The sequence below is a fragment of the Podarcis bocagei genome (assembly GCF_964188305.1).
Source record: "Podarcis bocagei genome assembly, chromosome: 5".
NCBI lineage: Eukaryota > Metazoa > Chordata > Lepidosauria > Squamata > Lacertidae > Podarcis > Podarcis bocagei.
Genome location: NC_138129.1, coordinates 98,909,142 through 98,923,199, shown reverse-complemented (window position 1 = coordinate 98,923,199; position 14,058 = coordinate 98,909,142). Strand labels below are relative to the sequence as shown.

The 14,058-nt window shown below is 45.3% G+C and overlaps 1 protein-coding gene and 1 long non-coding RNA gene across 5 annotated transcripts in view; one reads left to right on the top strand and one right to left on the bottom strand.

Annotated features, from left to right (window-relative positions):
• The window catches only part of RABGAP1L (RAB GTPase activating protein 1 like), a 161,143-nt gene extending 147,493 nt beyond the window's left edge, over positions 1–13,650 (top strand). For all 4 annotated transcript variants that reach the window (XM_081194342.1, XM_081194346.1, XM_081194347.1 and 1 more), the window contains 6 exons: positions 3,614–3,724; positions 5,503–5,607; positions 7,805–7,888; positions 9,980–10,051; positions 11,342–11,539; positions 12,989–13,650. In XM_081194342.1, the coding sequence (XP_081050468.1) occupies positions 3,614–3,724; positions 5,503–5,607; positions 7,805–7,888; positions 9,980–10,051; positions 11,342–11,539; positions 12,989–13,144 (726 nt within the window). In that variant the 3' untranslated portion in view covers positions 13,145–13,650. The remainder of the gene's footprint in view (positions 1–3,613; positions 3,725–5,502; positions 5,608–7,804; positions 7,889–9,979; positions 10,052–11,341; positions 11,540–12,988) is intronic.
• Positions 1–14,058, bottom strand: part of LOC308587144 — a 173,094-nt gene that overhangs the window by 123,236 nt on the left and 35,800 nt on the right. The window lies entirely within an intron of this gene.

Genomic DNA, 14,058 nt, shown 5'->3' with positions numbered 1-14,058 from the left:
TCTCCACCCTTGAGCTCATTATCATCTAGCTCCTCCAGGAAGTCATCTTTCTATAAGCATATGCCTGCCTCTTCTGTCACTCTGCAGAAGGGAAGACCAAGGACCCTTATGACAAGATGGTCAAGGTTTCTTCACAGGAGATTTGAAGCTTCTGCTACTGCCTTCTGGGCTTTGCTTGCCAGCTCTAGCTTGGTATGGTTTGACTAGATCATCCTCAGGGTCCCTTCGAACTCTACAATTCTATGATTCTATTATTCTATGTGGTTCCAGGAGCTGGAAGGTATGTCCAAGGTGATTAAGGATGGTCTTGAGAAGATTGGACTGGCTTCTGTGCTCATGGCAGACACTTCTCATGGGTACCCTCAAGTTATAGTTTCAAGCCTTGACAGTTAACATGGTGGCCAGGAGTAACATATGACTGAGGACTTGGGCAACCAGTCAGTTCTTAGTCCAGGCTGGCTGGAGCATCCCTTCTCAGGTACAAAGCTGTTTGGCAAGGCATTTGATCTAGTGCTCAGAAAGAGTAAAGATGAAAAGAAGGCCTAGTCTACTCTAGAAAGGAAGAAAAAGAACCAAAACAGTGACAGTCTTTACACTCAGGCTTATTGCACAAAGAACTGGACTTCAGGGAAGTACTTCTAGCAGAGTTTATCCCAGGGGTTTGGGTGCAGCTCCATGCAGACCCAACCAGGGACAAGCACATCTGCTATGTTCAGCAAGGTTTAGAATAAATCTTCCTCTTCCTGACACCAGCTCCCTGCCTGTAATTAAAGGTAGGTGACGCTTTACTATGCATCAAACTAGTTCTGAAGTATAGGTCTGGGAGATGGTCTCTCTAGGTTACATAATGGAGTATGCATGTTGTCCCAGAAATGAATTCATGACCTCCCCAAGGACATGAAATCTATCCAAACACCAGCCAGGGCTAGAAGCCATCAGCACCTTCTGGATGTCAAAAGAATAGCTCTTGTCTCTACAGTCTAGAGCAGGGGTCGGCAAACTTAAGTCCCGGGGACTGGATCAGGCCCAATTGCCTTCATGATTTGGCTTGCGGACTGTCTGTGGATCAGTGTGGGGATTCTGTTTGTTCGGGCTGCGCCATTTTTCTCCTTGCGCTATTCCATTTTTTCTCCTTTCCCTCACACACACCACGGCGGCGCCTCCCTCCTCCTGGATTCTCCCTGCCCTGCCTAGAGGAGGAAGGGGGCTGGGCTGAGCTGGCTGGGCAACATTTTAAGCAGCCTCTCTCCGGAGCCAGCCCTTTCACGCCGCTCATCTTCCCTCTGCTGTCGCTGCTGCTGCCCTGGTGCTCCTGTGGGCCAGGGAGTAGAGCAGACAAGCTTGCTCTGCCTACTCATGAGAAGCAGCGGCAGCAGTGGTGGTGGTGGTGGCGGCAGCCCCTGGGAAGGTAAGTGCAGCAGCTGGGGGTGGGGCTGGGGGGTGGGGAGGAGGACTACTTGCCCCTCTTGCCTCTTCTTCCAGCTCACCCCCCCCCAGTGCCCCTTCTCCGGCCAGCCACAAGGTCTGAGGGACAGTGAACCGGCCCATGGCTAAAAATTTTGCCGACCCCTGGTCTAGAGATCTGGAGTCTATTCCTTTCTTGGTGCCACAAAAGGTTGGAGATTTCAGATCTAGTGGCTCAACAAGTTTCTCATCTCACCAGAAGCATTTTAGGATGAAGACTCTCAAATCCATCATGACAACTTTCTTGAAAGATGACTTTTTGTAATTAGTGGATTTGTCAGATGCCTATCTCCACATCTTCATCAGATCCAGCAACAGGATGATCCTACATTTTAAAAAATATTAATATTTTATTAAGGTGATTTCAGTTAAAGGAATTAAAGTGATACAGGAAAAAAAAGAAAAACAACATCAAAGATACATATAAAAGCAAAAATGTTCGGAAAAAAGAGAAAAATATATATGACATTTCCATACGTTCTTGTCTAAAGTGGTATAATGTTATTGGCTTGGGGTTATGTAAATATTAATAGCCTACAACAGTTTGTATAAACTCATTCCAAATGTTATTGCATTTACCCATACAGCGTCTGCACCTGTAAGCAGTCCATTCATAAATTGCGAGTGATGTCATATTGTTCCTACATTTTATATGCAACAAAAAATAACTTCAGTACAGGCTATTTGGGTTCAACATTCTAATATGGTCTTGTTCAGGAAGAAAGCTATGGGAAAATATAGAGCACACTTTTGTGTCCAGAGGCACGACTTAGTGAATTCTTCTCTATGTTTACCGCAAGTGCGTTCATGATCCCTAGAACACCTGTGAGTGGTTCTGGACACCACCTGATTCAGGATGTTCCTCACAACAGAACATTAGCAGCGATGCTTTTCTTGTCTCCTCAGCAGGCTTTGCATGAGAAGAGTTTGAAACTGCTTCACTGTTTCCCTTAAAGCAGCAGTCTTACCTTACCTGTATTACTTCTGCTTTATGACGTTTGCATACCCAAGGAATTTACTTTCTCCTTGCTTCTTTCACAATCTGCAAGTTGTGTGTTCATCAAATTTGTTGAGGAGAACAAGGACCAAATGGAAAAGCCTTTTAAAACTTGTTTAATATTTATTATGACAGCACTTACTGAATTTTTAGTTTTATTGCTCTTCTGCTATTTGGGTGGCTATTCCCTCCCCCCCCCACAGGTGGAATAAATAAAGACAACGGACACAGCGTTTTAGGTTAATGGGCGAAAATGGCCACAACTTTATTGATTACAGGAAATGAAGGGTATTGGCTTTAGGCATTGGCCCCTAACCGACTATCCGGTCTGACCGGGAAGGGTTAAACACCAACAGGGGGAGCCACCCGAGATGCGTATCCCTAGGCGCTCCCCGAGGGGTTACCGCTCGGGGGCGCGCTTTAGGCCCTAGCCTCCGTAGGTTTCGGACGAGGCGTCGCCCCTCGGAGTCCTTTAACGAACTACCCTTCAAGCATTGGGGGAGGTGATGGCGTTCCTCCCGCGTCGTCTCCAGGGTGAAAAGGGGCAAGCCGAGGCTGCCCCGACCTTAAGTGGCCTTTCTAAGGCCCGCCCCTGGCGCCACAGGGGATGCTAATTGGGGGAATCCCTGCCTCCTGCGAGGCTGGCGCCAGCCTCGGGAGAGCGAGAGTGGGCGGGGTCGTGATCCCACAACCCCCCCTCCTCCTGACGATCGGAAGGGGCATTGGGTGTTTTTGTAGTTTTAAAGAGGGTTTTAAACTTTGTCCAGTTCCACTTTTGTCCCTTTAGTGCTCCCTCTATTCTGCCTAGTTATTTAAGTTCAAGAGACAAGGAATGACACTGTGGTTGTAGGCTTTTAACAAGGCAAAATCACTTTGCTTCACATGCTAATCATCACAGGACAAGGGGCTGCATGCCGAATAAGGTGAACATGATTAGTGGAACTTAATCCTTCCCTATTGTACCAAGTCTTAGGTTCAAATCAAACCTTCCGTAGTATGTTTGTGAACAACATATCTTTATTTATGGACTCAGATTAGTAGCACTTTCTAAACTTCCTTTCTTCAGCTAAATGGCTTGCACGGCTACTCTGTGTCTTCTTCAGTATTGGCAAGAGTTAACTTCCTGTTTTGGTGGTTCCTCTCTTTCTGCAGAGGGAGAACCGCAGGCTACAGGAAGCCAGCATGCGGCTTGAGCAAGAGAACGATGACCTTGCCCATGAACTTGTAACAAGCAAAATTGCTCTACGGAATGACTTGGACCAGGTGAGAAAAGCCTTCATCAGTAGGCAGGTATGAGCTGAAATTAGAGAAATCACAGTCTTAGGTTTTCAATTGGAGAATAGAATTACAAACATTATTATTATTATGGGTGGGTGGTTCATGTTTGTGAATGGTATTTAGTGTTCCAAAATGCTGGCCTAAACCTTTAAAACCCTAAATGGCTTGGGACAAGGTTACCTGCAAGATCCACACCTTCTGTAAATAACTACCCAAACCTTAAGATCCTCTTCAGAGGTCCATCTTCAAGTTCTTTCACCATGTGATTTTAGTGGTTGCTAGGGAGAAGGCCTTGGTGATGGCACTCAAGCTGTGGAATAACCTCCCCAGAGAGTCTTACCTGGCACCTTCTTTGTGGTCTTTTCATTGCCAGGTGAAGACCTTTTTAGTCTCCCTGTTTTAAACTATGGGATCTTAAAATTGGAACTTTTGTATGTGGTGCATTTTTAGTTAAACTTTAAATTTGGTTTTAGGTTTCTCTCACTGCTGGGAAATTTTTATGCTGCAACAGTTCTTTTATATTTTTAATGCATAGTATTTTCTCAATTTATATTTTTGAGGTACCAAAAGAACTATGTCATTGGGTTGCAGATATAAATGAGTCCTTCTGGCCATGCTTACCATTGAGCTCCCACATGGCCCATGAGGGATTGTGGTCCTCAGGGTGAAAAAGGTTATGCACTCCTGAGTTCATGAAGGCCAATCATTCCCCCACTTTCAGAGAAACGGCTTACCATATACTTGAGACATGTCACGTTTGGGCTAAGCCCATGAGAAGAGAGGTGCCTGGATAAAAGAAGGTATAGACCAGGCTTCCTCAGCCTCGGCCCTCCAGATGTTTTGCGATTACAATTCCCAGCATCCCTGACTAGCTAGGGATTATGGGAGTTGTAGGCCAAGAACATCTGGAGGGCTGAGGATGAGGAACCCATTCTATAATAAATGTCTCTGAGAGATGGATATTAGAAAAGTAAATGTTTCACCCAATAGGAGCTTTTCCAATCGTGGGCAGGGCCAGGGGGCCGTAGCCCCAAACGCATGATTTTGAGGGGGTGCGAACCAGAAACCCCCTTGCAGGGATCCCTGTTCCACCCTAACTTCTGCTGGGGGCCTCTGGGCTCCGGAGCCTGGCCTGGCCTGGCCTTGCTGCCATGTCCCCACCCCCCTCGCCTGGTCAGTGTTGGGAAGATGTGCCCGCCAAGGACTGCATCGGCCAGGCAGATTCCCCCCTGAGTGGGCAGTATGCACAGCGTGGTCCTGCGCCCACCTGGCAGCGGCAGCATCAGCAGTGAGGGCAGGGCTGGCGCGGCAGGTTTTCTTCACCCTCTGCGCCTCACCCCCTGTCCCTGCTCCCATATGGTGCCTGCATGTGTGCCCTGGGTGCCAGCAAAGGATGCGATGCTGCTCTTTCCAATAGCCTTCTGCATGTTTAATTAACTTAAATGAAAGATCAAATGACTACCCATGTGAAGATTTTATTGTAAAGAGAGATGTGGGAGGCTAATTCTCTGGACCCAGTATTTGCATATAGATTATATCATAATGTTGTAAGCGTTTATCTTCAAAGCGCCAAGAGAGATGACAAGTCCATACATATATACATAAACACACACAAGCACACACCTCCATGCAGATATTCACACATCTTCAGGGGAGTGCACATTCCATTGATAATGGTAGCTCCACATAGAGGCTCAGATAAATTGTGTTGTTATTGTTTAAGAGCCAGTGTTGTGTAACTGGGACCTTCTTTGAATTCTCAGGCTGAAGACAAAGCAGATGTTTTGAATAAGGAGCTGCTTTTGACCAAACAAAAACTAGTGGAGACTGAAGAGGAGAAGAGGAAACAGGAAGAAGAAACAGCCCAGGTAAGAATAGTTTCAGTGATCAGCAGAGGAGGCAACTAACCTATATGCAGAATGCTTAAACACGGTGTATCAAAAGGGCAAAATAGAGAACTTCGACTAAAGATCCCGTGAACAATCACTGGCACTTTCACACTTCACAGCCTGACCATGAGAGACCTGTTAGAAGCTCGATGTAAAATGCATGGTTTGATTGATTGCATTATATCCTACCTTTTTCTCCAGGTTGCTCAAGGTGGCATACATAGTTCTCCCCGCTCATTTAATCCTCACAACAACTCTGTGGGGCAGGTTAGGTTGTGAGGGGCAGGGACTACTCCAGGAAAATTATTATTACCATTATTATTATTATTATTATTATTATTATTATTATTATTAATTATTATTACACTACACTGGATGTAGTTGTGTTCATAATAAATAGCTTCAGGGAATCTCCCTGCCACGGTCCAGACAAAAATTGCCTTACCAAAGGTGATTGCATTTCAAGGGACCTCCACTAGCAACAGTGGGAACAAGTTTAGCCCTTGTGCTGATGTTGGGCACCATTAATAATGGCAGAGCAGGAGGCAACATCTGGTCCTTGGTAGGCAATTCCCTGGGAAGTTCTCCTGGTGCCCCTCCAATAATTTCAAAGCAAATTGTCCCTCATGTTAATTAGTGCACCGTTTGGAATTTTCTCCTTGGGCACCAAATGTGTTGGGTCAACCATGTGCATGTTTCCAATGCTTTGATCCGACAACTTCATGTGAATTACCCAGCCGATAAATGGAGGTTTCACACTGGTGTACTGGACCCCTCCCCTCTGCAGGCAGTACTGACAGGTAGGTGGGGCCATCCACCTGCCAACTGTCTGGTGTCTTAATGGTGGATGAATTTGCCCACCTGCCAAAGTTGACCTGGGAATGGGGGAGAGGGATTTGTTTTGCAGAGAACTTGTCAGTGAAGCAGCAGCCAGCAGGATTGAATGCTCTGTTCATAAGCTGATGTGGAAACCGGAGTGCTTCTCTCTGTAGGAGCCTGATCAGGACTTAACACCCCGCCCCAATCATCAGAGAATTTGGCTGTGCATACCTCTTCCCCATGTGCATAGCCAGTTGAAACACATACACACCCCGCCCAAAAGCTGATGTCACCCTGCCCATCAAAGTGATGACAGGGGTGTGGTGTCAGGAAAATAGCCTCACGGCCCAATTTTAAACCTTGATAGGTCAAGATTTTCTTCCAGACTACAGATTCCCCTTCCTTAATTTAAAGTATGCCAAACAATGGGAATTTCTGTTGTTCAGAAAAGGATGTGAAGGGCTCGTCCACACTTCCGCTTACGCCATGCCTGGAAGGCATGGGTCCAAGCGGTTTTCTGCTGGCCCTGCTCCTTTCCAAGGGAAAACCTGATCTTTACCAATAGAGTGGAACACATGGCAACCCAGGAAAAGCCCAAATTGACTTTTGCTCCAATTGAGCACTAAAGAGCAGTTTAACCTGGGAGAAAGCAGTGGGACAAAAGGAAGTGTGGAAAAGAGAGCTCCATCTGGATAAATGAACACAACTAAGGCTATAGTTTGTTTAGAATTGCTGTTGCAACCCTACACATAAATATGCATTCAAAGAGTAAGGTGTGTCAGATATGCAACCTTTTACTACTGAGTGCAACAATATAAAAAGGTAATTACACCATAGTGACTAATCCATGTGAAGTGAATATCCTTGTGCATGTAATATATTTGACCAATGATTGCCTAATATGTGCCATGAATTCTTCAGGTTATAACATCTAATGTATGCTTGGGGCAGGAGAAGCCCTGGAACAGCATGTAGGGGGAGAAGAAGAGAGTGATCTCCTTAGCACAGGGTTGAATTTCTCCCACCATCTTTGGTGAGAAAACATTGCGCCAGATACACACTCCTAATGATTCAAAATCCAGAGCAAATAATTATAGGAAACATTTACCCTAGACTTTAGGGATTATGGGTGCAATCCTAGCCTGGGAGTAAACCCCATAGGATTCAGTAGAATTGATTTCTGGAGTAGATATGGTTAGAATTGTTGCTATAAAGTGTTAAGATTGAGAGTTGAGAAGTGAGAATATATAATATTGTTGATAAAGGGTATGTTTCAGAAAGTAATTAGTTAATTAAATGTCTGGGATATACCTCAAACTTTAATGATAATATGTTTTCTCTCCTTCTGTATTAAAAGTTAAAAGAGATCTTCAGAAAACAGCTAGAGAAGGCAGAATCTGAGATAAAGAAGACAGCAGCCATTATTGCAGAGTATAAACAGGTAATGGGTTTTAAGAAATGTTTTAGTTGAGATTCCTGCACTGCAGGGGGGTTGGACTAGATGATCCTCAGGGTCCCTTCCAACTCTATGATTCTATGTTTCATCTCCGCTTTCACTATGTGTAAGTTTCTGAAGAGTAACTATGTATACCTATAATTAAATAGCTAGCCACCCACTTCACAATTCAGGAACAAGCTTGTATTTCCTGCCAGTCAAGTCCGTGCCAAATGTTAAGAGGAGAGTTTGTCAATACTAATTTATAGAGCTAATAATCAGACTTGCAAATTCTCACCAATGGCCTGTGAGGGAGTGACTTTTATTATATTTAATTAATTAATTAATATTCCCTCTTTCTTCCAAAGAATTCAAAGTAGCATATTTGATTGCAGGTACGCTGAGTTGGGCCCAACAGCGGGGGGGGGGGGGTCACGCAATGCGCCTCCTTCCGTCGGCCAGGCCTGCCAAGACATGTGGGCGTCACTTTGAAGATCGCCAGAGCACCTTCCTGTAAGGCGCTGGCGAGCGTGGGAGGGAGGGGAGAATTTGCCCAGCGTGCCCACCTGGGCTGGAGAGGAACCCTAAGGATGCCTCTTGTGGCTCTCTTTGCATGCACATTGCTTGGCTATTCAGAGGAGGGGGAAGGCAGGCAGCGAGGAGCTGCACTTGTAGCTGCTCTCGGCGCTGAAAGAAAGCAGCAGCTAGCGATTTTCCTGAGCCTCTTACACGTGAATCACAAAAATACTCAAATTGGCAGCAGCTATGGGTGTGCCTCTCAACTCCCTTCCTAATCCACCTTTTATCAGACATTCAGACTAGCCATGGGCAAAAGAAAAGAGGGGGGGGGGATAGTTGGGGAGCCAATTCTCCTGGCTTTTTCTCTCCCTTGCACACACACTTCTGGGTAGTTTTTGAGTGCCCAAACCGAAGTCACTCCTGAAATGCTGCAGCCTTCCAACCACAACAGCACTTCAGGGAATCCTCCCTCTTTTGCGCTCTGTCTCCCCCTCTTTTTTGCCCATGGATCGGAAAGATCACAACAGGATCTAGTCTCCCTGCCACCCTCTCCCTCCCCTGCAAAGCTTTCCTGCTGAGGAGTCGGTGCTGGACCTCATACGGGCCTTTCTGATGGGGGAAGCCCAACGGTAGACAGTCCAAGTTTGCAAGGCTGCCCCTTTGCTGCCCAGAGTTGCCTCCGGCTGGCCCAGGGGAGCTTCCCTCCCGTCTGAGGAAGGAGCGCTTGCCTTCCAGAACCATGCACTGGAGCTTTCAGCTCTGATGGTGCCCCCTCATCACAGGATTGCCGGCAGGTCTGTTCAGTTGGTGGGTGGCAATTTTTGACCTCCCGCCCCTGTTGGTGCTTGCCCAGGGGCAGGGGGTGATGGTGACCTCCTCAATATTGGGGGGCTCAGCTCCCTACCTTGAAATATTGAGGGGCTGAATGCTCCTTGCACCCCCTGTAGCCAGAGTCCCTGCTTGATTACCTCCCCTTCTCCTCTTATTTTATTCTCACCCCAGCCCTGTGAGGTGGGTTTCGCTGAGAGCTAGTGACTGGCCCCAGGTCACCCAGTGAACTTCATGGCTGAGTGGGGATTTGGATTGTGTTCTCCTAGGACCTAGGGCCCACCCACACTACCTGTTCATTAAGCATTCATCCTCACCTGGTCTTTACGGAATATCTATTCTGATTTGTTGGGCAGGGGGAGCATATATAACAATGAGCTTTCATCCTGATTTGCTTGCCCATTACATCTCACCATTAATCAATTCTTTATCCCAAACTTTGAGTGAATTTCTCTGTCACTTTCTTAGCTGCAAAACGTCACCTCTTTTTAAAAAGTGGATCTATTGTGACAGAAAACTTTAATCCATTTTAACTGTGCAAGCCTAAATTTCTGGTAAGCGATTGAATCCCTCCCCCAAAATACTGATAGTCTGGAAGTCACTCTAGTATCCTAATCATTTCGACTGACCTTTGACAGAGTAAAGGCTTTCAAGATGCTAAAAGAAGAGGAAATGTCAACACCTTGGTTAAATATGTTAGATTTTCTTTTTCCTTGAGAATAAATGTTATTAAAAATTATCTCCTCCTAGATTTGTTCTCAGTTGAGTAGCAGGCTGGAGAAGCAGCAGGCAGCCAATAAAGAGGAACTTGAGGTGCTAAAGGTGAGAATACTCTGAATCTGACATGCATCTACCTCAAAATAGTATTTTGAGGTAGTGTTATTGTTAACAATTGTAGGTCTATAGCAGGGGTAGGCAACCTAAGGCCCGTGGGCCGGATGCGGCCCAATCACCTTCTCAATCCGGCCAATGGACGGTCTGGGAATCAGTGTGTTTTTACATGAGTAGAATGTGTCCTTTTATTTAAGATGCACCTCTGGGTTATTTGTGGGGCATAGGAGTTCATTCCCCCCCCCCAAATATAGTCCAGCCCATCACACGGTCTGAGGGACGGTGGACCGGCCCAGGGCTGAAAAAGGTTGCTGACCCCTGGTCTATAGGTTGGCTGTCTGGCAAAAAGAAGGCCTTGGTGGCATTTCAGCAGAGGGCAACGACGGCAGAACTCTTTTGAAAAGGCTTTTAACATCACAGTGTAACTCTTTGTAAAAAAATAATAATGCATGGATCATTTTGTGATCAGGAACTATTACCACAACACAGTATAATCAATGACTGCCTGTTGAATATGCAGTTAATTAGATATTTATATTACACATGGGATGTACCTTTTTAACAGCTGTGCGGTTTCCTAGGTAAAGGTGCAGCTCTTCAAAGCCCTGGAGTACTGTGAAAAGTTTTGTCTGCTTTAATTATTCTGTCTGACAGTTAAAGGTGTAGAAGTTCTAATGTGGAAAGGCTGACCTGCCTAAAAAATATCTGGAAGAGGCCTTGGTAGATTCACTGATGATTTCTGTCACACTCACCTGAACACAGGAGTGCTTTATTTGTGGGCAGGACACACACACACACGTACCCTGCTCCCAATGTCTTAAAGACATCCAGCACCTCTTCAGACCTTCACATGTTTTGCACTAGGGACTGAAGTGGGCTTCTAAGTGCATTCTGTGAATAAACTTAGAAATCTTTGTCTGTTTAATAAGGGTTCTGATCACAGATAAATTTTTAAGACCGAATGTGCCTGGAGTGGGAGAAAGTTGAGCAAGTAGAAATTCACCCAAGCAGAATACCACCCAATGTGTGATGTGAATATGATTTAGTTTTCTGAAAGTGGACATGGCCAGTCTCTGGCACCAACAATGTATTGAGGTCTCAGATTTTCATGCCAAACTGGTCCCAGATGATGTTACACCTTTTTACAATATGTTGTCTTCAGTTCAGGAAATTCTGGTATCCTTTTGGCCAGGAAGAGCCACATAGCTGCTCAGCGACTTTGTAGTTGCAGCCTCTTTGATATCATAACTATCAACTGACTCTCTGATTTGACTATTTCAGGGTAAGGTGATGGCTTGCAAACATTGTAGTGAAATATTCAGTAAAGAGGGGACATTGAAAGTGCCTGCTGTACCGAGAGAGAGCCCAAGAACAGACACAGATGATGAGAAAGATGCCCTTAAAAAGCAGCTGAGAGAGATGGAGCTGGACCTGGCACAGACCAAACTACAACTTGTGGAAGCCAAATGCAAAATACAGGTAACGTCATTCTATGCATGCTGTACTGCATTGCTGAAAATAGGCTGTTGTTGCATCTCTTGTTATGGTAAAGAATGAACTATACCTTTTCTACCCATCTAGCTGTATTGGAGGGACAGATAGCATGTTTTTGAGGCAAACGTATTCATTGACAATGAAGCCTTCTTTGGTGGGACTCCTGTGATGAGAATCTTGTGACTGAATCCAAAACTGCTTCATCCCCCTGGTGTAGTGACACAGAGGAATAATCTACCCCTTCCATTCTGCACGTCAATTGCTGGCAGGGCTTTGGGGGTGCAGTGGGGAATCCACAGCAGTCCAGTCCCCATTTGGATTCCTCTGTTAATTTTCAGGGGGGGCTGCTTTGTCTTTGCTTCATTAGAAGAGAAGGGGTTACAGGGGTTTTTTTTATAATTTAATTGCTCCTTGCAAATCTGTTGAGAAGGATTTTCATAATAATCTTTAGAAGGATTGACACTGAACTTTTTAAAAATTTAAACCGTACAACTCACAATTACATTGTTGCTGGCATCCATCTGTCTCAAGAGACAATGGAGTGCACTTCTGGAAGTGAAGTAAAACTGCTACATTAGCAGCACTGAAGTGACCTTCCCAGGGTGCAAGCCTGGGCAGTGTGTATGGAGGTCGCTGGCTGCCCAGACAACAAGAACTCCCTCTCAGCCTCTCTGGTATGGTCCAAAGGAAAGCAGAGCGATACGTTTGGCCCCAGCTTGGCTGCAGGAGTTGCCAGGAGGCGTAGAAGGCACCATCCAACCGTTTTAGAGACTCCACTCTGGATTTGTGTAGGGTTTACTCCTTAGCCTTTTCTTCTCCCAAAGATATCCCACAGGCCAATGAAGGTTTAGGATCAGAGTTTTCCTTCTCCTAGATGGGCTACCTTTCCAGGTTGATGCCACACTTGCCTCTACAGCACATGTAGAAACCTCCTTCCTGACCGCTGAACCACTGTTGGTCTTGTCCACTCAATCTGCTAGAGCCTCTTTCCATGCAGCGGAAGTCCCTAGGTTTAAGACCCATCAGCCAGCTTCACTTGCTGATCAGTCAAAGCCGTTTCCAGGGTGTGACCACTGTCACACGCTGACAGCTTCCAGAGCCACAGGTGAGAGCGGAGTGCAGGGTGGGGACCAAAGGGAGACAAACTACCCCAAAGGAGCACAATGTGTCCCTCACCAAAGGTAATACCTCTCCCCTAACACCCAATACACCTTACATTACATTGTAATGTAATGTAATGTAAGCAGATATATGTTGTAATGTAAGCAGATATATGTTGTTGCTGTGTTTATCACTGAAGTTGTACATAGCCAATTATCCATAAACTTGGCAACAATTTTTATTAAGCTGGTTAATTTCAGCAAAAGATGACTCAAATGTCTAAGCCCTGCTGAATAGTTCTCTGATCAGCACCGGACTGCTTTCATTTCACAGGAGCTAGAACACCAGAGAGGAGCACTTATGAGTGAAATCCAAGCTGCCAAGAACTCTTGGTTTAGCAAAACCCTGAACTCTATCAAAACAGCTACTGGCACACAGCCACTGCAGCAGGCTCAGCTGTCGTCGTCACCCAAAGAGGGCAGCACATAGTTCCAGCTGGATTCCAAGCACCAAGAGCACAATGGACAAAGCAGCTTGAAACCCCTTGAATATTCACCCAATAGCACCTGTTCAAAGGGGGAAGCAGGAGACAGGCAGGAGAGCCAGCCTGCAAACCAATTCCTTCAGTGTCTTTTATTTGTTCTGATGTGGCCCTTTCCGAAGGGAAGTTATTTAAAGAATCCTGTTATATGTGGAATACTCGTTCCCAGCTGCCTTGCCACATCCTGGTACCTTCATATTTTACATGTTATTTTGTATGCCTAGAAGTTCAAGTATGGGGAGCAAATAATTCAGAACTATGTGTTTCATATGTTGCTAAAAAATATTCATAATTATTTATAAGACAGTTTTCCCCCACTTTGGGAGAAGAGAGAGAGGGCAGGGTAAAATAATGAAGAAAAAGCACATTTATTATAATGCCAGAGCGTTTCCTGGTAGATCAGTTCAAAGGTTTACAGCTCTTGTTGCACCCTGCCAAGATGCACATCTATAACAAGTGGAACAACAGTAATTTAAAAATAAAAATCTTGTAAAGCTACTAAACGAGAACATGCATAAAACCACATCTACTTTAATGTTGCCTTTAAGCATTCCGTAACTTATGCCGTATATTGCAAATAAGGGAAACAGCTCTTTCCCATACCTCTGTTCTCTTTTGCCAATCAGCAGACTTGGGGCACATCTCACAAAAGCTCTTTGGAGCACTCACCTTCAAAATGAATCGAAGCTAGCAGAGGTGAACTTCCTAGTGGATTGCATCCTTTGCTCTTTTGCACAGGGCTTGTGTAGAAGACATTCTTGGTCCTGGTAAAATGTGTCCAAAATGCTTTGATGGAAGGTGACCTTCACCTTTGGCTGGCAGAACAAATTTTTCAGAAGATTCCTGTGTCTGTCTGGAAATC